Consider the following 22,727-nt stretch of genomic DNA (forward strand, 5'->3'; position numbering starts at 1 on the left):
GGCTGCCTTTTTTTTTTTTTTTTTTAATTGGCACATAATTGTACATACTTACGGAGCACAAAGTGATACTTCAATACCTGTATACATTGTGCAACGATTAAATCAGGGTAATTAGCGTATCCATCACATCAAACGTATCATGTCTTTGGGGTAGGAACATCCCAAAATCTCTCTTCTAGCTATTTCAATAAATGCAATACCTTATTTTTTTATTTTTATTTTTTCTGAGATGGAGTCTTGCTCTGTTGCTCAGGCTGGAGTACAATGGCACAATCTTGGTTCACTGCAACCTCCGCCTCCCAGGTTCAAGCGATTCTCCTGCCTCAGCCTTCCAAGTAGCTAGGATTACAGGCATATGCCACCACGCTTGGCTAATTTTTGTATTTTTAGTAGAGACGGGAATTTCACCATGTTGGCCAGACTGGTCTCGAACGCTTGACCTCAGGTGATCCACCCTCCTCGGCCTCCCAAAGTGCTGGGATTATAGGTGTGAGCCACCATGCGCAGCCCTGTTGTGTCTGTTGGTTTGTTTTTTGTTGTGTTTTGTTTTTAACTCAAACTGCCTTGGCTATTCCGAGTCCTTTGTGGTTCCTTCCATGCACATTTTACAACTGTTTTTTTTTTTTTTTTTCCCCTATTTCTGTAAAGAATATCATTGGAATTTTGGTAGGAATGTTACTGAATCTATAGATGACTTTGGGTAGCATGGACATTTTAAGGGTACTCTTCCATTGTCTTCCTCACCTTCCTCCTCGCTCTCTGGCCAGACTCCCCTTGTCTGTCAGCCCCACTCAAGTCCCCACTTCCTCTGTCCAGACTTCCCGGGATAATCTGGCTTCTCACTCTCCCACTCCTCTGAATTCGTCAAGACAGCCAGAGCTCGGTGTAAACCTGTATCCCGGCTTTCGTATTCTGTATGTTTTCCCAGTTAGCCTCAGCCCCTGCACTAAAAAGGAAGCCTCCTGAGTTTGGCACTTAGACTGTTTTACACGGAAGTACATCATTCACATCCCCCAGTGTTAGCCAACCCCATACACGACTGGCCAGATGCTGGGACTGGCCATGAGGGCCCTGCTGCATCCACGCAGAAGTAGGGAACCAAATAGAACAACAGCCTGACGCCTGCGGCTTTGCCATCAGAGGGTGAATGGCATAAAAAGACCGAAGTGTGCAGTGATTAAATCAGGGTAATTAGCATATCCATCACATCAAATGTATCATTTCTTTGTGGTAGGAACATCCTTCATCATAGAAATACCAAAAGAGAGAAAAATGGGCAGATGCAAATGTTTCTTCTGCCGGCTAGTCTGAGTTCTCTTGGAGTGTCTAAAGCTGGGTGGTATTTGTTAGATGTGGGTACTCTATAATTTTAGAGAGAAAAGCAGAAAGACAGGAAAGGCCTCCATTTAGGCCACAGAATGCCTTTTTTTTTTTTTTGAGACAGAGTTTCGCTCTTTTTGCCCAGGCTGCAGGGCAATGGCACGTTCTCGTCTCACTGCAACCTCCGCCTCCCGGGTTCAAGCGATTCTCCTGCTTCAGCCTCCCAAGTAGCTGGGATTACAGGTGTCCACCACCATGCCCAGCTAATTTTTGTGTGTGTGTGTGTTTTTTGTTTGTTTGTTTGTTTTTAGTAGAGATGGGGTTTCGCCATGTTGGCCAGGCTGGTCTCAAACTGCTGACTTTAGGTGATCCACCCGCCTCGGCCTCCCAAAGTGCTGGGATTACAGGCGTGAGCCACCATGCCCGACTTTCTGAAAAAGAAAAAAATATTTGGGATTGTTTAAAATTTTCCGGTTTTTAATAATTGAGAGGCTGCTTTCTCATATTTTCCCTTTTATCTCCCCTACAACCTCTCTTGAGTATGTACCTTCTGTTTCCATTCTCCACATAGGACTGGACAGCTCCTCAGACCTCATCTCTTCCCCAGGAAAGAAGGGGGCCGCTTATCCTGACCCCAGCAAGACCTCTGTAGACACAGGGCGAGTCAGTCGGCCGGAGAATCCCAGTCAGTCTGCATCGCCCAGGGTCGCCGAGTACAAGGCCAGGTCTCCAGTCAGGCTGCCCCATGAGGGCAGCCCCTCCCTGGGGGAGAAAGCAGTGGCTCCCCCTGACTGCAGCAAGACTCGATCAGCATCGGAAACCAGCACACCCCATAATACCCGGAGGGCAGCTTTCCTCAGGGGAGCGGGACCTGGGGCAGAGGGAGTGACAGCAGCTGGGGCTGTCCTGCCAGGAGACCCCCTCACATCCCAGGAGCAGAGACAGGGAGCTCCGGGTAACCACAGTCAGGCTCTGGAAATGACAGGAACCCGTGCACCTGAAAGCTCCCAGGAGCCTTCCCTGTTGGAGGGAGCAGATTCTGTGTCCTCAAAGGCACCGCAGGCCAGCCTCTCCCTTCTGCCATCCACTGACAACACCAAAGAAGCATGTGGCCGTGTCTCGGGGCAGTGTTGCCCGGCGGGGAGTAGAGAGAGCCCTGTGACGGACATTGACAGCTTCATCAAGGAGTTGGATGTTTCTGCAGCGAGGTCTCCATCTTCCCAGATGGGGGACAGTGGCTGTCAGGAGGGCAGTGCTCAGGGCCGCCCACCAGCCGGGGCTGGAGGTGGGAGCTCCTGCCGTGCCGAACCAGTCACGGGGGGCCAGACCTCCTCCCCAAGGAGGGCCTGGGCTGCTGGTGCCCCCCCTCACCCACAGTGGGCCTCCCAGCCTTCGGTTTTAGATTCAGTTAATCCCGACAAACATTTTACTGTGAACAAAAACTTTTTGAGCAACTACTCTAGAAATTTTAGCAGCTTTCATGAAGACAGCACCTCCCTATCAGGCCTGGGCGATAGCACGGAGCCGTCTCTGTCATCCATGTATGGCGATGCTGAGGATTCTTCTTCTGACCCTGAGTCACTCACCGAAGCCCCACGAGCTTCCGCCAGGGACGGCTGGTCCCCTCCTCGTTCCCGTGTGTCTTTGCACAAGGAAGATCCTTCGGAGTCGGAAGAGGAACAGATTGAAATTTGTTCCACAAATGGCTGCCCCAATCCACCCTCGAGTGCTGCTCATCTTCCCACCCAGGCTGCCATCTGTCCTGCCTCAGCCAAAGTTGTATCATTAAAATACAGCACTCCGAGAGAGTCAGTGGCCAGTCCCCGTGAGAAGGCTGCCTGCTTGCCAGCCTCATACACTTCAGGCCCAAACTCTTCCCAGCCATCTTCACTCTTGGAAGTGAGCTCTCAGGAGCATGAAACTCATGTGAACATAAGCACTTCACAGAACCACAGGCCCTCGTGTGCAGAAGAAACCACGGAAGTCACCAGCGCTAGCTCAGCCATGGAAAACAGTCAGCTGTCTAAAGTAGCCAGGCATTTTCACAGTGCGCCCATCATTCTCAGCTCCCCCAACATGGTAAACGGCTTGGCACGTGACATGCTAGATGATGAAACCCTGAATCAGTACGAAACAAGCATTAATGCAGCTGCCAGTCTGTCCTCCTTCAGTGTGGATGTCCCTAAGAATGGAGAATCTGTTTTGGAAAACCTCCACATCTCTGAAAGTCAAGACCTCGATGACTTGCTACAGAAACCCAAGATGATGGGTAGGAGGCCCATCATGGCCTGGTTTAAAGAAATAAATAAACATAACCAAGGCACACATTTGAAGAGCAAAACCGAGAAGGAACAACCTCTGATGGCTGTCAGAAGTCCCGACTCCAAGATTCAGATAGTGAGTTCAAGCCAAAAAAAGGGCGTTGCTGTGCCTCCTAGCCCTCCTCAGCCGAAAACCAATCTGGAGAATAAGGACCTGTCTAAGAAGAGTCCGGCAGAAATGCTTCCGACTAACGGTCAGAAGCCAAAGTGTGGTCCGAAGCTGAAGAGGCTCAGCCTCAAGGGCAAGGCCAAAGTCAGCTCCGAGGCCCCTGCTGCGAATGCCGTGAAGGCTGGGGGGACGGACCACAGGAAACCCTTGATCTCACCCCAGACCTCCCACCAAACACTTTCTAAGGTGGTGTCACAGCGGCTCCATGCAGCCGACCGCGAGGACCCTGACAGAAACACCACAGCCGCCCCCAGGTCCCCGCAGTGTGTGCTGGACAGCAAGCCACCTCTTGCCACCTCTGGGTCCCTGAAACCCTCAGTGTCTGACACGAGCATCAGGATGTTCGTGTCGCCCCTGACCTCTCCCAAGCCTCCTCCTGAGCAAGGCGTGTGGAGCAGGTTCCACATGGCTGTCCTCTCTGAACCTGACAGAGGTTGCCCAGCCACCCCTAAATCTCCTAAGTGTGGAGCAGAGGGCAGGGCACCCCGTGCTGACTCTGGGCCGGTGAGTTCCACAGCATCTAGGAACGGCGTGTCCGTGGCAGGGAACAGACAGAGTGAGCAGCACCTGGCCAGCCACATGGACTCGGCAGCAGACACAGCCCAACCCAGGCCAACTGGCGAAAAAGGAGGCAGCATAGTGGCCAGCAATCGCCTTGAAGGAACAAACCAGCTGAAAATTGTGGAGATTTCTGCTGAAACAGTGCCAAAGACTGTATGTGGTAACAAGCCAGCTGAAAGTGACAGACAGGGAGGGTGCTTGGCCCAGGGCAACTGTCAGGAGAAGAGTGAAATCAGGCTCTGTCGCCAGGTCACAGAATCATCCACAAGTCACCCGTCCTCACTCCCGTCTCATGCCCCACAGGCGGAGCAGGAAATGTCACGATCATTCGGCGTGGGGAAACTGGTGTCCTCCTCCTCCTCCCCTCAAATGCCCATTAGAAAGGCAGATTCCTCCCAGGGAAAATCAAGCCTGATGTCAGACTCCCTAGGGGTGCCCAGAAGTGGCATTCTAGGGGGGCCCTCGGGGGAGGACCATCTCTACTTCACCCCAAGGCCAGCAACCAGGACCTACTCCATGCCAGCCCAGTTCTCAAGCCATTTTGGACGGGAGAGTCACCCCCCACACAGTCTGGGTCGCTCTCCTCGTGACAGCCACGTCCCTGTGACAAGCAGTGTTGTCCCCGAGGCAAAGGCATCCAGAGGTGGTCTTCCCAGCCTGGCTGACGGACAGGGCGTATATAGTGTAAAGCCGCTGCTGGAAACATCGAGGAATCTTCCAGCCACAGATGAAGGGGATATCATTTCAGTCCAGGAGACAAGCTGCCTAGTCACAGACAAAATCAGAGTCACCAGACGACACTACTGCTATGAGCAGAACTGGCCCCACGAATCTACCTCATTTTTCTCTGTGAAGCAGCGGATCAAGTCTTTTGAGAACCTGGCCAATGCTGACCGGCCTGTAGCCAAGTCCGGGGTTTCCCCATTTTTGTCGGTGAGCTCCAAGCCTCCCATTGGGAGGCGGTCTTCCGGCAGCATTGTTTCAGGGAGCCTGGGCCACCCAGGTGATGCAGCAGCAAGGTCGTTGAGACGCAGCTTGAGTTCCTGCAGCGAAAACCAAAGTGAAGCCGGCACCCTCCTCCCCCAGATGGCCAAGTCTCCCTCAAGCATGACACTGACCATCTCCCGGCAGAACCCACCGGAGACCAGTAGCAAGGGCTCTGATTCGGAACTAAAGAAATCACTTGGTCCTTTGGGAATTCCCACCCCAACGACGACTCCGGCTTCTCCCGTTAAGAGGAACAAGTCCTCGGTGCGCCACACGCAGCCCTCGCCGGTGTCCCGCTCCAAGCTCCAGGAGCTGAGAGCCTTGAGCATGCCTGACCTTGACAAGCTCTGCAGCGAGGATTACTCAGCAGGGCCGAGCGCCGTGCTCTTCAAAACTGAGCTGGAGATCACCCCCAGGAGGTCACCCGGGCCTGCTGGAGGCGTTTCGTGTCCTGAGAAGGCCGGGAACAGGGCCTGTCTAGGAGGAAGTGGCCCTAAAACCAGTGCTGCTGAGACACCCAGTTCAGCCAGTGAGGTGGGTGAAGCTGCGCAGGATCTGCCTTTTAGAAGAAGCTGGTCAGTTACGTAAGTATCTGTCTGCACTTTTATTTCAGATAAACTTGTTTCATTTTGAAATAGTTTTAGATTTATAGAAAAGTTGAAAAGATAATGCAGAGTTCCCACTTTTTTTTTTTTTTTTTGAGGCGGAGTCTCGCTCCATCGCCCAGGATGGAGTGCAGTGGCACGATCTCCGCTCCTTGCAACCTCTGCCTCCTGGGTTCAAGCGATTCTCCTATGTCAGCCTCCTGAGTAGCTGAGATTACAGGCGTGCACCACCATGCCTGGCTAATTTTTGTGTTTTTAATAGAGATGAGGTTTCACCATGTTGGTCAGGCTGGTCTCCTAACCTTGTGATCTGCCTGCCTCGGCCTCCCAAAGTGCTGGGATTATAGGCGTGAGGCACCGCGCCCAGCCCCCACTTACTTCTTACCCACTCTTCCTAATGTTCACATCTGTCAAAACCATGGTCCATTTGTCAAAAGTAAGAAATTAATGTTGAAACAATACCATTAACTACAGACTTCATTCAGATTTTGCTGAATAGATTCTGCTAATACCATTTTTCTGTTCCAGGATCCAGGATCCACATTGCATTTTAGCCTCCGTGGTTTTTAATATCATTGCTGGAAAAATAAAAGTGCCTGCAGGGAAACGTGTTTACCAAAGTGTTGCTCTGAGGAGAGGCTTCTAGAGAACATGGCACTTAAGCAAAAGCAACCTGAGAGGGGTGTGCAGGGGAAAAGAGTGCAGCGCAGGGGGGAGTTTGGACCTTTGGAGGTAGCTGGAGTTGAATGGAGAATTTCTAACAGATTTTAAAATATTTCACTTGAGGCCAGGTGTGGTGGCTCATGCCTGTAATCCCAGCACTTTGGGAGGCCGAGCCTGGTGGATCACTTGAGGTGAGGAGTTCGAGACCAGCCTGGCCAACATGGTGAAACCCCATCTCTACTAAAAATACAAAAATTAGCCGGGAGTGGTGGCGTACGGCTGTAATCCCAGCTACTCAGGAGGCTGAAGCAGGAGAATCACTTGAACCCAGGAGGCAGAGGTTGCAGTGAGCTGAGATCGCATTACTGCACTCCAGCCTGGGCAACAAGGGTGAAACTCTGTCAAAAAAAAAAAAAACCCGGTGGCTCAGGCCTATAATCCCAGCACTTTGGGAGACCGAGGCAGGTGGATCATTTGAGGTCAGGAGTTCAAGAACAGCCTGGCCAATATGGTGAAACCCTGTCTCTACTAAAAAATTAGCCAGGCATGGTGGCGGGCGCCTGTAGTCCCAGCTACTCGGGAAGCTGAGGCACGAGAATAGCTTGAAGCCAGGAGGTAGAGGTTGCAGTGAACTGAGATCGTGCCACTGCACTCCAGCCTGGGCGACAGAGCTGACTCCATCTCAAAAACAATAAAAATAAAAATATTTCACTTGGACCTATGTATTGAATATTTTAAAATATGTCAGAAGTGTCCTGTTAAGCTCCAGCATTGGTCCCATAACTTCTTGAGGGGATCTCTGAATTCATAGCAATTCCCCTTGCCATTGGCAGTGAATGACATTTCTGTTCAGCACTCAGGATTTATTCTTCCATTAGTTTGGAATAGAAGTTGTGACCAAAAAAGCATGACAAACAGAAAATACCTGCAATATAGTAGAAAGGAGATAATTTTAAATGCATTCTTATAAAATGAAGAAATTGCTTTTTTCTTTAATGTTCTTCAAATATATTTATATTATTTAGTTTGGATCAACTTCTGGTCTCAGCGGGGGACCAGCAAAGATTACAGTCTGTTTTATCGTCAGTGGGGTCGAAATCTACCATCCTAACTCTCATTCAGGAAGCGAAAGCACAATCAGAGGTGAGTGAAACACAGTTCAGGAACATGAACTGCAGCTGTGTGAGTGCCCGGGTATGTGCCACCCGCCCAGACAGCCGAGGAGAGCCCGTCCCAAGTCCTGGAGATGGAGGACTGCCTTGGGTTGCGATTTTCACAGCTCAGTCTGACTTTGGCCTCATGTGCTGCTAGCCAGCTTCAGAAGCTAGACCTTGTCTTGAATGTTCAGGTGCCACATGGGTGTCACCGCTGTTTTCATCCCCCAAGTAGCAACTAGTTACCATCCTCCTGACTTCTATGTGTGGAGTTTGTTTGCAGAGAGTCCTCAGGGCAGAGCTAGACATCTTGGAAATAATGCAGAATGACCTCAAGTACCTCTGGCCACCTAACTGTAGACATAAACTAGTCAAGGGAGCCACCTGCTGGTGAGAGAAGAGTTACATCGGTGTAGTCCCGCCCTTGCCCTGAAATACGGTGGACCCTTGAACAACATGAGGGTTGGGGCGCTGACCTTCATGCCGTGGAAAATCCGCATATAACTCTTAACTCCCCCAGAAACTTAACTACTAACAACCTACTGTTGACCGGAAGCCTTACTGATAACATAAACAGTCAATTAATACAAGTTTCTTCAGTTTTATGTATTATATATTGTCTTCTTACAACAACGTAAGTTAGAGATAATAGAATGTTATTAAGAAAATCCCAAGAGGCCAGGTGCAGTGGCTTACGCCTGTAATCTCAGAACTTTGGGAGGCCGAGGCGGGCAGATCACTTGAGGTCAGGAGTTCAACACCAGCCTGGCCACTAGGGTGAAACCCTGTCTCTACTAAAAATATAAAAATTAGCTCGGCATGGTGGTGGGTTCCTGTAGTCTCAGCTACTCGGGAGGCTGAGGTGAGAGGATTGCTTGAACTTGGGAGGCGGAGGTTGCCATGAGCTAAGATTGCACCACTGCATTCCAGCCTGGGCGACAGAGCAAGACTTCATCTCAATTAAAAATAATAATAAGGGGAAGTGTATTTACTATTCATTAAGTGGAAGTGGCTCATCATAAAGGGCTTCATCCTTGTCATCTTCACACTGAGTAGGCTGAGAAGGAGGGAGGGGTTGGTCTTGCTGTCTCAAGGAGGCAGAAGAAACCCCGAGTGTGAGTGATCTGTGCAGTTTGAGCCCGTGTTCAAAGGTCACCTGTAGAAGAGCATCTGAACCCTGGAGTACAAGGAATTACAGATAAAATCTTTCAGTAAATCAGCTGTGACAATAAACATTGACAGAAGAAACCATAGGTTCACATCTAGGATACTAATCTGAAGATCAATTTCTTAGGGCTATAGAGATTTGAACCCTAATGAATGAGTATTTTCTATTTAGAGAAATAAATATGAATGTTTCTTTAGTGGTAGTATACCTGGGTCACTGAAGTCATCTAAGAGTGTGGTTCCAGAAATTCAAATATTACCCAGAGAGGGGCTGTGCAGTTTCTCAGCCAAGGACCAGCCTTGGCACCTAGTGAGGAGTTGGCCAGGATGTGAGGCGAGAGGTTGGAATAGAGGAACCAGTCCCTTCAGGTTCCACTCCCTTCTGATTCTCAGCTGCTGGTTTGGGTCTGTGCAGTTAAGAAATGCCTTGACAGGAGGATCATTTGAGGCCAGGAGTTCGAGACCAGCCTCATCAACATAGTGAGATCCCCATCTCTCAAAAAAAAAAAAAAAAAAAAAGATTAAATTTAAAAAATTAGCCAGGCGTGGTGGCATATGCATGTAGCCCTAGCTACGTGGGAATCTCAAGCAGGAGAATCAGCTGGACCCAGTAGTCTGAGGCTCAGTGAGCTATGATCATGCCACCGCACTCTGGCCTGGGTGACAGAGCAAGACCCAGTCTCTAAAAGAAAAGCAAAATGTCTTGAGATGCTAAGCACTTTCGCTTTCAGTAAGAGGAGGGAATAGCCCCTCATCTCTCTTCCTCCTCCCACTTGTTATTACAATAAGGAAATACTTCATGTGTGAAAGTTGCACTCTGAGACCAGTCAAGGGGGCACAGGTGGGGTCACACGTGTCCAGGCCCCCTTTGCCCCATACATTTTAGTGTTAGATGAAATGTCAAAGGAGAAGACCAGACTGTCCAGCCAACCACAAGCAAGATGTGCATCTTCAGGGACCTCAAACAGCAGTATGGCCAGCATGCCAGAGTGCTGCCCGAGGGGGGCTTATTCTAGGGCCTTCCTCACCCGCTACTCCTCAGGCTCACCATGAGGCAGGGTTGTGGTTTGGTTTGAAGACCATTCCTATTCATCAGAACACAGCATTCTTCTCCCTTTCTTATTTTCTCAGTGTCTTCAGAGAGGAGCGGTGAGCAGGGCTATCCTTACTCTGCCATCCTCAGTCTAGAAGTTTCCTGCCTTGCTTTTTCCAATGAGTATGGTTTGCAGGTAGTAAAAATAGAACTGCACAGAACTATTTTCTGTGTCCTTGGCAGTGCTGTGAGAGATTCGAGGCTGAAAACCCTGGCCTCCTGACTTCAACACGCCCAAACCTTGGAGAGTCTTGATGCTGATCTGGCCACGCTGAGACTGTGCTGAGGCTCTCAGAGGCAAAATGTGGCCCAGGAATCAGCTCCTAGCATATCTGTGTCCCTAAACACCACTGGAAAAAATGTGAATACATTGAAATGTTGGTGATTTGACTTGTCTTCGAATGCAGGAGGGCCTCATTTTCAAATATTGTCTCTTTGCTCCAATAAAACATTTAAATACCTGGTAAGTTTTCCTATTTTCAGCATCACATTACCTCCCAGAAGCTGGATAAAGACCATTTACTGGGCTCCGTATTCCCATTTTGGTTTGGAAAGCCTAGTCAACCTTTCTCCCCATCGATCCATGTGTGAGCACACATAGGGTTGAAAGGTGCCCAAGAAGTCAACCTCCTAACTCCCCCAAAAGTTCTGCAGGACAGTCTAGGTTTTGGTTGGAGTGAACTTTGGGGATTTTTGAGACAGAGTCTCACTCCATCACCCAGGCTGAAGTGCACTGGCATGATCTCCACTCACTGCAACCTCTGCCTGCTAGGTTCAAGCAATTCTCCTGCCTCAGCCTCCCAAGTAGCTGGGATTACAGGTATCCGCCACCATGCCTGGCTAATTTTTGTATTTTAGTAGAGATGGGATTTCGCCATGTTGACTAGGCTGGTCTCAAACTCTTGACCTCAGGTGATCTGCCTGCTTTGGCCTCCCAGAGCGCTGGAATTACAGACCTGAGCCACTGCGCCCGGCTATGCTTTCTATTTTATGACATCAGTTAATTAATTGCACCTGAAATCCAATGACCTGAACATGGGGAGGGAGATGTAGAAAACACATGGCCTCGATATGCTGTTATCCTGCCTCTTGCCACTGACGCTTATCTTTCTGCTGTCGCCAGGACTGGCTTTGCTAAATTGTAGACTTAAAGGATTATAGAATAAAGGATTCCCATCGTGATCAAATTATGTGCTATGATTTTTTTTTTTTTTTTGAGACAAGGTCTCATTCTGTTGCCCAGGCTGAAGTGCAGTGGCGTGATCATGGCTCACTGAAGCCATGACCTCCCAGGCTCAGGTAATCCTCCCACCTCAGCCTCCTGAGTAGCTGGGACTACAAGCATGCATCACCACACCTGGCTAATTTTGTAGAGACAGGGTTTTGCCACACTGCCCAGGCTGGTCTCGAACTCCTGGGCTCAAGAGATCTGCCCACCTTGGCTTCCCAGAGTGTTGGGATTACAGGCATGAGCTACCACGCCTGGCTGAGAGCCAAAGAACCTTTAGGGTCTGCAGTGAAAAGCTCTTCCAAGAGGACTGACATCAGAGCTTCCTTACTCTTGGTACAAGGAGATATGTTTTCCTTTCTTTCTTAATTTTTTGCAGCTCCAGCTCAAAGGATAATTTTTGTTTGTTTTCACTAGAATAAAGAAGATGTTTGCTTCATAGTCTTGAATAGAAAAGAAGGCTCAGGTCTGGGATTCAGTGTGGCAGGAGGGACAGATGTGGAGCCAAAATCAATCACGGTAAGTGACAAAGTCATTAGGCTCTCAGCAAAATTCCTCCTTAAGCAGCCTCAGAAATGTGATCAGGGCACAGATTCCAATCAGCGGGTTCAGAGATTGCTGGGTTTCATTCCCAGCTACCAACATCAAAAGGGAGAAGTGGGAGAAGTAGTATGTAAGGTTTTCGTTGACAAAGACAAGCATTTTTAACACAGAGCTGACATGTGTAGGCCATTTTCAGTCCCTATAAACACAATTCGCTATAGCCTTATCATTTACCTAAATATTTTAAGCAGTAGAGAACATTAGAATCAACTGGCCAAACTTGTGTTTGTTTATACAATTACTTCTTTCTCAAAAACAGTCACTGAAAATTTTACATCATTCAAAAGCCTTCGGGACCATCCAGAGGGTCACCTTCACCGCACGAGCCCAGGCCTCATTCATCTTCGTATTCCCATTGCCTCCTGGATGCCAGGCCCATGTCAGACACTAACAAGAAGTTGAGTTAAAAACAAAAAATGTGTGGAGACACTGGCATTGACATTTGTGATCCATCCCCCGCACTGAATGTTTCTTTATAAAGCGAGTGACTATATGATTTAGAAAAATTGTCCTTAGAAAGTTCCTTTACTACAACACCCAGCACAGTGGCTCATGCCTGTAATCCCAGCACTTTGGGAGGTCGAGGCGGGTGGATCACCTGAGGTCAGGAGTTCGAGACCACCCTGGCCAACATGGTGAAACCCCATCTCTACTAACAGTACAAAAATTAACCGGCCATAGTGGTGTGTGCCTGTAATCCCAGCTACTCAGGAGGCTGAGGCAGGAGAATCACTTGAACCTGGGAGGCCGGGGATTGCACTACTGTACTCCAGCCTGGGCGACAGAGCAAGACTCCCTCTCAAAAAATAAAGGTTACTTTACTACAGATATGCAGTTAGTTACTTTCTCCCTTTTACTGGAAATCATAAGTGGATCTGGGTTTTGTTCCTTTTCTTTTCCTCGTCCCAGGTCCACAGGGTGTTTTCTCAGGGGGCGGCTTCTCAGGAAGGGACTATGAACCGAGGGGATTTCCTTCTGTCAGTCAACGGCGCCTCATTGGCTGGCTTAGCCCACGGGAATGTCCTGAAGGTTCTGCACCAGGCACAACTGCACAAAGATGCCCTCGTGGTCATCAAGAAAGGGATGGATCAGCCCAGGCCCTCTGCCCGGCAGGAGCCTCCCACAGCCAATGGGAAGGGTTTGCTGTCCAGAAAGACCATCCCCCTGGAGCCTGCCGTTGGTAAGATGATCATTTCAACAACCAGCAGGGTGTGAGCTACTGCAGAAAGACGAGATTCTGGTTGAACATGGAGGGAAGTAACAGCTAACTTCTAGATCTGAAAAATTAAATGTAGCGAAGTCTAGTGTGTTTGGATGCTTCTCACAAAAGCAATGTAACAAATAAATTAGAAAAAATTAGAAAATTAGAAAAATTCCCCCAGTAGTTCAGGCTATACTGTGGAAGATTAAAACAACTGCGTAACAGTTTCCCTAAGTGTCCTAAGAAGGAATCTCTTTTATATTCACACCCTCTTGTTAGGGCTGGTAAGGAAAACAGGAAACTACTGTGATGGGGCAATCAGCATTGAAGGAGAAATTCCAGAACTAACATTTATCCTTGGGAAACAGCAAGGTTGTATTCTTTCCTGGTTTAGAAGAACAGAAGGAAATGAGGGGGCAAGAGTGTTTTGTGTCTGAAAACAGAAACTGCAGCCTTAGTCACCCAAGAATAACTCACTGGAAGAGGTTTAGAAACAGATTTTCTATGTGCCATCCATATTCAGAGCCTCAGAACCACGTACAGCGTCTGTTTCTGCAGTGCGGGCTGTTTAATGCCCTGTTAAGTACTGCAGACGTCTGGAGTGCCGTTCATCTTGGCATTCAGGGGTAACGTCTTTTTTTAGTCGAGAGAGCAAAGCAGAGGGTATGGGTTGGGCATTGCCTTCTGGGAGAGGCCTTTCGTTCCTTCTCCACATCTCTCCCTGATGAGGGTAGCTGGATTCCTTTCTACAACTTGGCTTTCTTGTGGGCCAGAGCTGTTTGTAGTCCTTGCTGAAAATGGCTCCGATTCCATTTAACAAATGAGAAACACTTCTTGTCCAGATGCCTCCGTGGTCATGTCCCCGGTCTTCCTTCTGTGTCATTTCACTTTCCCTCTTCCAGAGGGCTGAGGCCCTCCCCAGTGCAGAGAAGCACCTTGGTCATCAGATCTTGTCATGCTTGCCTTTGCCCCAGAACTGTCTTGACCGCTTGGTGGATTTTCAGTGGGATCCTTGTAAACTGTCAAAGGAAACCACTTCATCCTCACAGCTGCCAGTTTTTAAGCCTGGTGAACTCATATCTGGATGGTCCTTCTGTCATGTATAATCACTCAGTATTCCTGCAGCAACTTCAGGGCCTCTGGCCTTGAAGCAGAGCCTGCCGAGCTCTCAAACGCTGCGCGCCTGGAGGGCTTAGCCTCGCTCAGTTGCCTGTTCTTTAGTCTCCCTAACCCAGGTCTACCTTGTCCTAAGCGGTTATTACTTACCATACACTGACAGCATCCTTCAGGCCCTGTGGAGTGGCCTTCTTTAAACCATGACTGTGGACTGGCCTTTATGTCCGAAGGAGACAGTGCTAGCTTGGCTTCACACCTAGTGACCGCAGGAAACAGGCAGTTTAGTCCATCTCTTGTGGTCCTTCCTCTGCCTCCCAATCAACTAAGTGTGCCTTTGCAGTCAACTCTGACGTCCTTGGCTGATAGGCAAGGGAGGAAAGTACAAGGAGGCAAGTTTTCAATCCTGATTCAAACCCAGCCCACCTTCCCAAAACCAGCACAGAGCCGGCATCACCATGGAAACGCATCTCCTCACAGTGGAGCCAGATGCCAGTGGAGGCAACCCCCAATGTGTCTGTGAAGACAGCCATTGCCAGGGGCAGGGTTTCCCTTTGCAGGAGCAGGAGTGGCAGGAGCGGGGAGGCAGGAAGCTCTCTGGGTTCCTGGGGGCTTTGGAGTCCATTCTAACAGTCTCACATGAGGCTGGGCATTTTGGTGCGGCCAAGTCTTGGTACCAAAGGGTGATGTTCTGCTGCCATTAGCAGCCAGGCTTGGCAGAAAATCAAATTTGGAGTCCCAAAGTGTGACTTCAGTCCTCACTGAGAAGTGCACAGCCGGTGTGGGGGGCTTAACAAGAGCACTTTGCCTTCTGGGGATTTCTGCTTGGGCATGAAAGCATTCGCCAATGCTTGCAGAAAACACAGAACAAAGGATGCAAGTAGAGCAGCAACATAGCCCAGGAGGGCAGCCCCAGAGTCGGGAGGCCAACAGTGCTACTGGGCTCAAGTGCTGTTGTAAGTACTCAGGGTAGATGGGACTTGAGAGTGCCAGAAGTGGGTGCCAGAACTACATGGGGCTGGAGGCGATGCGTCCGCGGGGACTTGGACAGATGGCATGATGAACAACTCTGTCGTTTTTATCTTGATGCACGCTGCTGCTGCAGGGAGAAGTGTGGCTGTACACGATGCTCTGTGTGTTGAAGTGCTGAAGACCTCGGCTGGGCTGGGACTGAGTCTGGATGGGGGAAAATCATCTGTGACGGGAGATGGGCCCTTGGTCATTAAGAGAGTGTACAAAGGTAATGTCCTAGACAACTCAGTCAGCCGTCTCTCAGCTGTCATCTTTCCATGGATGTCTCCATGAAAAACATGCCTTCCATTTAGAAATGAGATTTGTTTTTAAAAATCTATACTTTTTTTTGTTTAAAAACCTAAAATTTTTGTTTTTAATGCTTTGTGACATACAAGGTTTATTCTGTATGGACACGTATTAACTCGAGCCATCCACAAGGCAACCCTATTGGGTGAGTGTCATCATTATCCCCATTTTACAAAAGGAGAAACTGAGGCACGTAGGGTCACACAGCTGTACGTGGCAGAACCAGGCTCCAGCCCAGGCGGTCTGGCCCCAGAGCCTCTGTCCCTGACCCTTATACTGCAGCCATTCCTCACTCTGGGCCCCTGTCTCTGATGTGAACACACCACACTAAGTAACACCAGCAGACTTGCCAGTCAGGAGTACTTAATAGTGGCCAAGATCTCATTGACTTAAAATGCTAGACTTGTAAATGCTAGACTGCAAGAAAGTAATACAGTCCAAGCACAGCCTTTGTGGGAAAAAAAAAGATGCGGGGTAGATATTATTGAAATGCTTGGTAAATATACATCTCTTCATCAACTTGAATAATTCATTTTTTGGTCTTGGGCAGTTTTTCAAACTCTTATATTAACAACTCATAATTGTACTAATAATACTAACAGTATAATTGTATGAACAATATCGATATGTAATTACACTTACAAGTAGATCAGAAACCCATTTAAAGTTACAGTATGTAACACAATAAGTAGGTCAGCAAGTAACAAGATCAATTCTTCTTAGCTAAGGATTGCTGTTTCTTTAAATGACCATCTAATTAATGACCTTGAGCTATTTCTACAATTGCATAGTAATCCCAAAGCCTCTCCCAACTCTTGACCTGTAGTGTTAATAGGAAAAAAAACTTTAAAAAAATTTATAGTTACGCTTAAAAAAACCTCTGTGGATCAAAAGTGGAAATGAAGCCTCTGTGGTAAGCAGGGCTGCATCCTTGGGGCCCAGAGGAAGCAGAGGATGAGAAAGAAATGTGCACTGGAGGCTGGGGTCTCAGCGCCCACCCAGGAGCAGGGGCTCAGCACCCCTGTGGGCAGGCGGAGCAAGGCATCTTGTGATGCAGAGGCCTGGGACCTGCTCTTTTGCCAGTGAACTGTGGTCACAACAGGTCTGCTTTACTCGAGTGGCAGCCAGGACAGGCTGCCTGCTCCCAGCCCCTGGAGCAAGCAGAAGACACGCATAAATCAGGAGTCAGGTCTCTGGTACCTGTGAACCTGTGGTACCAGGGTAAAGAGAAAACCTCAGACTCATTAAGTTAATTGTTCAAGTTGAAAGAGCAGCAGCAGGAGGAGAACCAGGCTCAGGCAAGCATGTGGCAACTCGGCTATAAGAGCCCTCTCAACAGAAAGCTCTCAGACGAAGGGTACAGGGCAACATCCATTGCCAGCAGACCCGAAAAACAGGACACCCCATTAATGACAGAGGCAGGAATGTTACCCATGAAACAAGACCAAGAGGGTATTCCGAAGAAGCAAGCAAATATGTAAAAAAAAAAAAAAAAGACAAAATGCAGGCTGGGCGTGGTAGCGCATGCCTGTAGTCTCAGCTCCTTGGACTGCTTGAGCCCCAGGAGTTCAATACCAGCCTGAACAGCAGAGCAAGACCCTGCCTCTTTAAAAGTAAAAACTAAATGCGGATATACCCTCATTAGTGAAAATGGAGTTAAATATATCTTTAAATTAATGAATAAAAGTAAAAAGTAGGCTAAATCCATGTGAAGATAGAATTTGTAAAAGTAGAACAGAAGAAACCATTAAAAAATGCAGTATAGGGAAATAAAGAGATGATTACCAAAAGGTAATGAGAGAAAGAGTTCCAAAAGGAAAAAATTGAATGAGAGGAAATACTTGCAGAAATCATGACTAAGAATTTTCCAGAAGTGAAAAAATGACAGGACTATGCAGACTGAAAAACTCATCAAGGGCAAAACAGTCTGAATGTATTTAAAAAAACAAAACAAAACAAAAAAAACCTTGTTAGCCAGGCAGAGTGGTGCACACCTGTGATCCCAGCTACTTGGGAGGCTGAGAAGGAAGGCTCGCTTGAGCCCTCGACTTGGAGGCTGCAGTGAACAGGATTGCACCATTGCATTCCAGCCTGGGTGACAGAGTAGGACCCTGTCTCCAAAAAAAAATAAAATTGAAACCTTGATATAATAAAGTTTCAGAATATAAAGAAGAAAATCTAAAAAGCCAAGAGAAAATTCTACTTTGCTCTCTGTGTACAACAATCAGCATGGCCGCATGAATGCCTGAAGCCAGCAACACCTTCAGAGGACTGAGGGAAAATGTCCATCACCTGAAAACACAGCACCCAGCTAACCTGTCATTCAATAGGGTAGCTAAAGTGGAGGTATTTTAAGACACTCCTGAGGGGAGCAGGAGTGGCCGCCTCCATGCTTAGTCACAGGACACATCACCTCTGTAATCCAAGGGGACACAACCCAAAAAAGCATGTGAGCCTGTGAACCAAAGGACCAGGGCAGACACCAACTAAAGCAGCACATCAGCTGGAGAGTCCAGGCTTGGGGACCCCACACTAGAAGAAGCCACAGGAGAGATGATATCCTGTCATCTGTCTCCATCTCTTATCTCTAGCTTTGCTCTGTCTCCAGCAAAGCAAGAATATGACGTCCTGGACAACTCAGCCTTTGTCTCTAGCATCTGGCCCCAAATCCGTGAAAACTGCTGTGGAAATGGATAGAGAAGAGAAGTGTCAGTCCCACAGACTAGCGCTTTAGATGCTCTCATGTGCAAGCCCGTGGTTTTGTTCTTGGGGAAAGCCATTCAAGTATTTCTGAATATTATATGGCAGATCCCACCTTTGGAAACTAGTGAGTCTAAAGATTTCATTATCTGGCCGGGCACGGTGGCTCATGCCTATAATCCCAGCACTTTGTGAGGCTATGGCAGGCGAATCACTTCAGGTCAGGATTCATCTTCTTACCTCGTATTTCATACTTACAGAGTAATTTCATGAGTACAGTTTTTCTGTTCATTTTGTTTTCCTGTGTCTTTTAGCTCAAGCATTAGAAAACAATATCGCAATACTGATTTCTTGAGTAAGGCTATTACAGAACGAGCATTGGAATGATTTCTTGAGTAAGACTATTACAGAACAAGCATTTGAATCATAAGGAAGTTTTTTTTGTTTTTGTTTTTAACAGAGTCTCGCTCTGTCACCCAGGTTGGAGTGCAGTGCCACAATCTCTGCTCACTGCAATCTCTGCCTCCCAGGTTCAAGTGAGTCTCGTGCCTCAGCCTCCTAAGCAGCTGGGATTACAGGCATGCACCACCACACCCAGCTAACTTTTTGTATTTTTAGTAGACACAGGTTTCACCATGTTGGTCAGGCTGGTCTCAAAGTCCTGGCCTCAAGTAATCCACCTGCCTCAGCCTCCCAAAGTGCTGTGATTTACAGGCATGAGCCACCGCAACCCCGCCTGAATAATAAAGGAACTAAATGTCAGTATCTCTAAAGCTTTCTTTAAGGTCAGGGAGTTTATGAAAAAAATTAGAAAATAGTTATTTTTAAGCTCCTATATGAAGCTGCAGTGTACACTGTCACTAGTACAATTTTAAGCCGCTCCCAAAATGTTCCTCTTTCATCATTTTACCAAATAACTCAGCAATAAATAAGCCAAGAAGTACAAAAATTAGAAATATTATTTGCCCGTAATGACAAATTGTCTTCCTATATGTTCTTTCTGATTGAAAAAAATCTAAGAAAATGTCAAGTCAATATAAATAGTTTGCAAAGAACAATGAATTCACAATTAACATGCAGAGATCAATAGAATTTTCTATGTATCAGTAATAACCATTATTTTTAAATATCATAGAAGAATTTCTTAAACATAAGAGAAAAACACATTTTAAAAACATACAGGGCCGAGGACAGTGGCTCATGGATCATGGATTTCATGCCAGCACTCTGGGAGCCCGAGGTGGGTGGATCACCTGAAGTCAGGAGTTAAGAGACCAGCCTGGCCAACATGGTGAAACCCCATCTCTACTAAAAACATAAAAGTTAGCTGGGCGTTGTGGCGCATGCCTTTAATCCCAGCTACTCAGGAGGCTGAGGCAGGGGAGTCACTTGAACCCAGGAGGCAGAGGTTGCAGTGAGCTAGGACCGCACCACTACACTCCAGCCTGGGGTCAGAGAAGACTCCATCTAAAAAAAAAAAGAAACATATAAAATGTTTGTTATATGGCAAAATTTATAAGCATATTCAAAAATAAGTTATTATAAGATATTTGCAATATATTTAATAAAGGGTTGATATCCAGAATAGGCAGGGTACCGTGGCTCACACCTGTAATCCCAGCACTTTGGAGACCAAGGTGGGCGGATCACTTGACCCCAGGAGTTCAAGAGCGGTCTGGGCCACATGACGAGACTCCATCTCTACAGAAAATACAGAAATTACCCAGGTGTGGCAGCACGCACCTATAGTCCCAGCTACTCAGGAGGCTCAGGTGGGAGAAGCATTTGAGCCCGGGAGGTCGAGGCTGTGGTGAGCCATGATTGTGCCACAGCACTCCAGCCTGGGGGACAGAGGAAGACCTTGTCTCCATAAAAAAAAGAAAATTCCAGAATATATGAAGAACTATATAATTCAGTAAGAAAAATACAAGAGAGAAAATTTGGGTAAAGAAAGCAATAGAAAATTGACAGAAGTTAAAACCTAGGTGGCCAACAAACACAGGAAGATGCTCAAACTTAAATGTATTGGATGAAAATTAGAAATATTATAAATCATTCTTTTAATCTATCAAGTTGGCCAAAAATAAAAAATCTCATACGATGATGTGTTGGCAAGGATGTGGAGAAAGGAAAACACTCATTTTTTTTTCTCATGCAAGTATCTACTGGTTAATCTCTAAGGAAAATTTTAGCAGTGCTTAGGAAAATGGAAGCTATGAAACCATTTAAATTTCTATCTGTAGCAGAATGATAAAATATATTCATATAAAGGAAAGCTAAATAGCAGTTGAAAAAATAAATTACATCTCTATATATTAACTGGGACCAGCTCAAAAACAGTGTCGAATGAAAAAAAAACCAAATGCAGATTGTGCACTGTGTGACACCAATTCATCATAAGTGTAAGGAACCTAAGAATGTGTTAAAAGCCATGCAAGACCTTTTTGGGAAAAAAGACATTTTAAAAAAATTTATATGTAACTGGGGAGAGAGACATATCCTGCTCAAATCTGTTAAGATTCAGTTTGGCCTCATGTAATAGGAAATCCAAAATAGCAGTGTTTAAACGAGAGAATTTATTTCTCTCTTGTGTAAAAAGTCCAAAAGCTGGCAAACCTCTTCTTTGTACAACACTGAAAGCTTTCTAAAGGAGCAGTCTCCAAGCTTTTTGGCACCAGGGACTGGTTTTGTGGAAGACAATTTTTCCACGGTGAAGGTTTGGGTGGGGGATGGTTTCGGGATGATTCAGGTGCATTACATTTATTGTGTACTTTATTTCTATTATCACATTTTAAAATATATAATGAAATAATTATACAACTCACCATCATGTAGAATCTGTGGGAGCCCTGAGCTTGTTTTCTTGCAACTAGGCATCCCATCTGGGGGTGATGGGAGACGCTGACAGATCATCAGGCATTAGATTATCATAAGGAACACGCAACCTAGGAAAACGCAACCTAGATCCCTCGCATACGCAGTTCACAATAGGGTTCACGCTCACGTGAGAGTCTAATGCTGCTGCTGATCTCAGGAGGCAGAGCTCGGGTGGTAATGTGAGTGGTGGTGAGAGGCTGTAAATACAGAGGAAGCTTCACTCACTCACCCACTGCTCACCTGCTGTGCAGCCCTCCTGCCACCACTCTGCAGCCCAAGGGTTGAGGACCCCTGTCCTAGAAGACTATTTCATCTCGTTCAGTCCTTCTAACAACCTAGTAAGATAACAAGACAGATATCATCACCATTTTGCAGATGAGAAAACTGAAGTTTAGAGAAATCTGTAACTTGGCTGAAGTCACAGATTTGAGACCAAACCCAGTCTGATTGCTCCTTCAGTGTGCGTCAGGCTGTTCTGGTTGCCTGGAACCTCCCATGTCCTGGGGCCCAAGTGAACACACAAAATTCTTTTGTTTCACATAACCAGAGGGCCTTATTTAATATGCTAGAATAGGACATTGGGTATTATGCTAACACAAACATAATTGGTTCTTTGGTCCTTCCAAAAGTGTATCTCAAGAAAAGCAAGGACTGGGGACCAAATCATTCTCCTGGGGCCCACTACAGGGCTGATACTGGTGAGGTCTCTCTTTTAATGTAACTGCCTCTATCATTAACCACAGAAAATGTTCTTGTCCTTGGGTGGATTTATTCCAAGCTGTATTTTTATGACATAATATTTATTTCAATAACGATCTTCAGTAATTTAGGATGAAATCGATACATCTGCCCAGCCTTTTGAGGTCTAATCAAAATTTCTGAGAATATTTTTATTTTCACACTTGGGAATTTTTCTTTCAATGCCATTTTTTCCCATAAGATGCCTCCATAGCTGGTATACCTTTAGAAGTCTGTGTGAGAACGTAAATGGAGGGTTTACACTTGCATTTTTTCCAGAGCTCATACAAAGCTAGACAAAGCTATAATGTGAACATGCTAAACTCTGTAAGTAGTCCCCATCGTCACTAATGAGCACATAATCACTGATTCTCCGAACTTGCATGTATCCGCCAGTATCTGTTAACAATTAGAAGCTGACAGCCTGGGCAACATGGCAAGTCCCCATCTCTACCAAAAATAAAAAAAAATAGCTGGGCATGGTGGTGTATGCCTGTGGTCACAGCTGCTCTGAAGGCTGATGTGAGAGGATCGCTTGAGCCCAGTGAGGCAGAGGCTGCAGTGAGCCAAAACTGTACCACTGCACTCCAGCCTGGGTGACAGAGTAAGGCCCTGTCTCAAAGAAGAAGAAGAAAAAAAAAAAAAAAAACGTTGAGCCTGCTTTTCTGTGTTTACTGGCTGTATGGATTTCAGCTGTTGATTTCCTTTGCCCAACTTTATTTTGTGTTGTTCTTGTTGACTTGTAGTTCTTTAGTCTGGATATTAACCATTTGTTGATTAAATACATAGAAAATATCTTCCCCTTATCAGTTTGTTATTTTTATCTTGCTTATGTTTGGGGGGCGGTGGGAGGAAGGGCTAGAATTGAATTGTTTTATGTAGACCTGTTTATTTTTATGGATATATG

The 22,727-nt window shown here is 46.8% G+C and overlaps 1 protein-coding gene across 7 annotated transcripts in view; it reads left to right on the forward strand.

The window, feature by feature from the left end:
• Positions 1-22,727, forward strand: part of PDZD2 (PDZ domain containing 2) — a 472,962-nt gene that overhangs the window by 447,257 nt on the left and 2,978 nt on the right. For all 7 annotated transcript variants that reach the window (XM_009208211.4, XM_009208214.4, XM_009208215.4 and 4 more), the window contains 5 exons: positions 1,892-5,942; positions 7,652-7,769; positions 11,686-11,787; positions 12,781-13,051; positions 15,291-15,425. In XM_009208211.4, coding sequence (XP_009206475.2) covers positions 1,892-5,942; positions 7,652-7,769; positions 11,686-11,787; positions 12,781-13,051; positions 15,291-15,425 — 4,677 coding nt within the window. The remainder of the gene's footprint in view (positions 1-1,891; positions 5,943-7,651; positions 7,770-11,685; positions 11,788-12,780; positions 13,052-15,290; positions 15,426-22,727) is intronic.

This window comes from Papio anubis, chromosome 5, assembly GCF_008728515.1.
Source record: "Papio anubis isolate 15944 chromosome 5, Panubis1.0, whole genome shotgun sequence".
Taxonomy (NCBI): domain Eukaryota; kingdom Metazoa; phylum Chordata; class Mammalia; order Primates; family Cercopithecidae; genus Papio; species Papio anubis.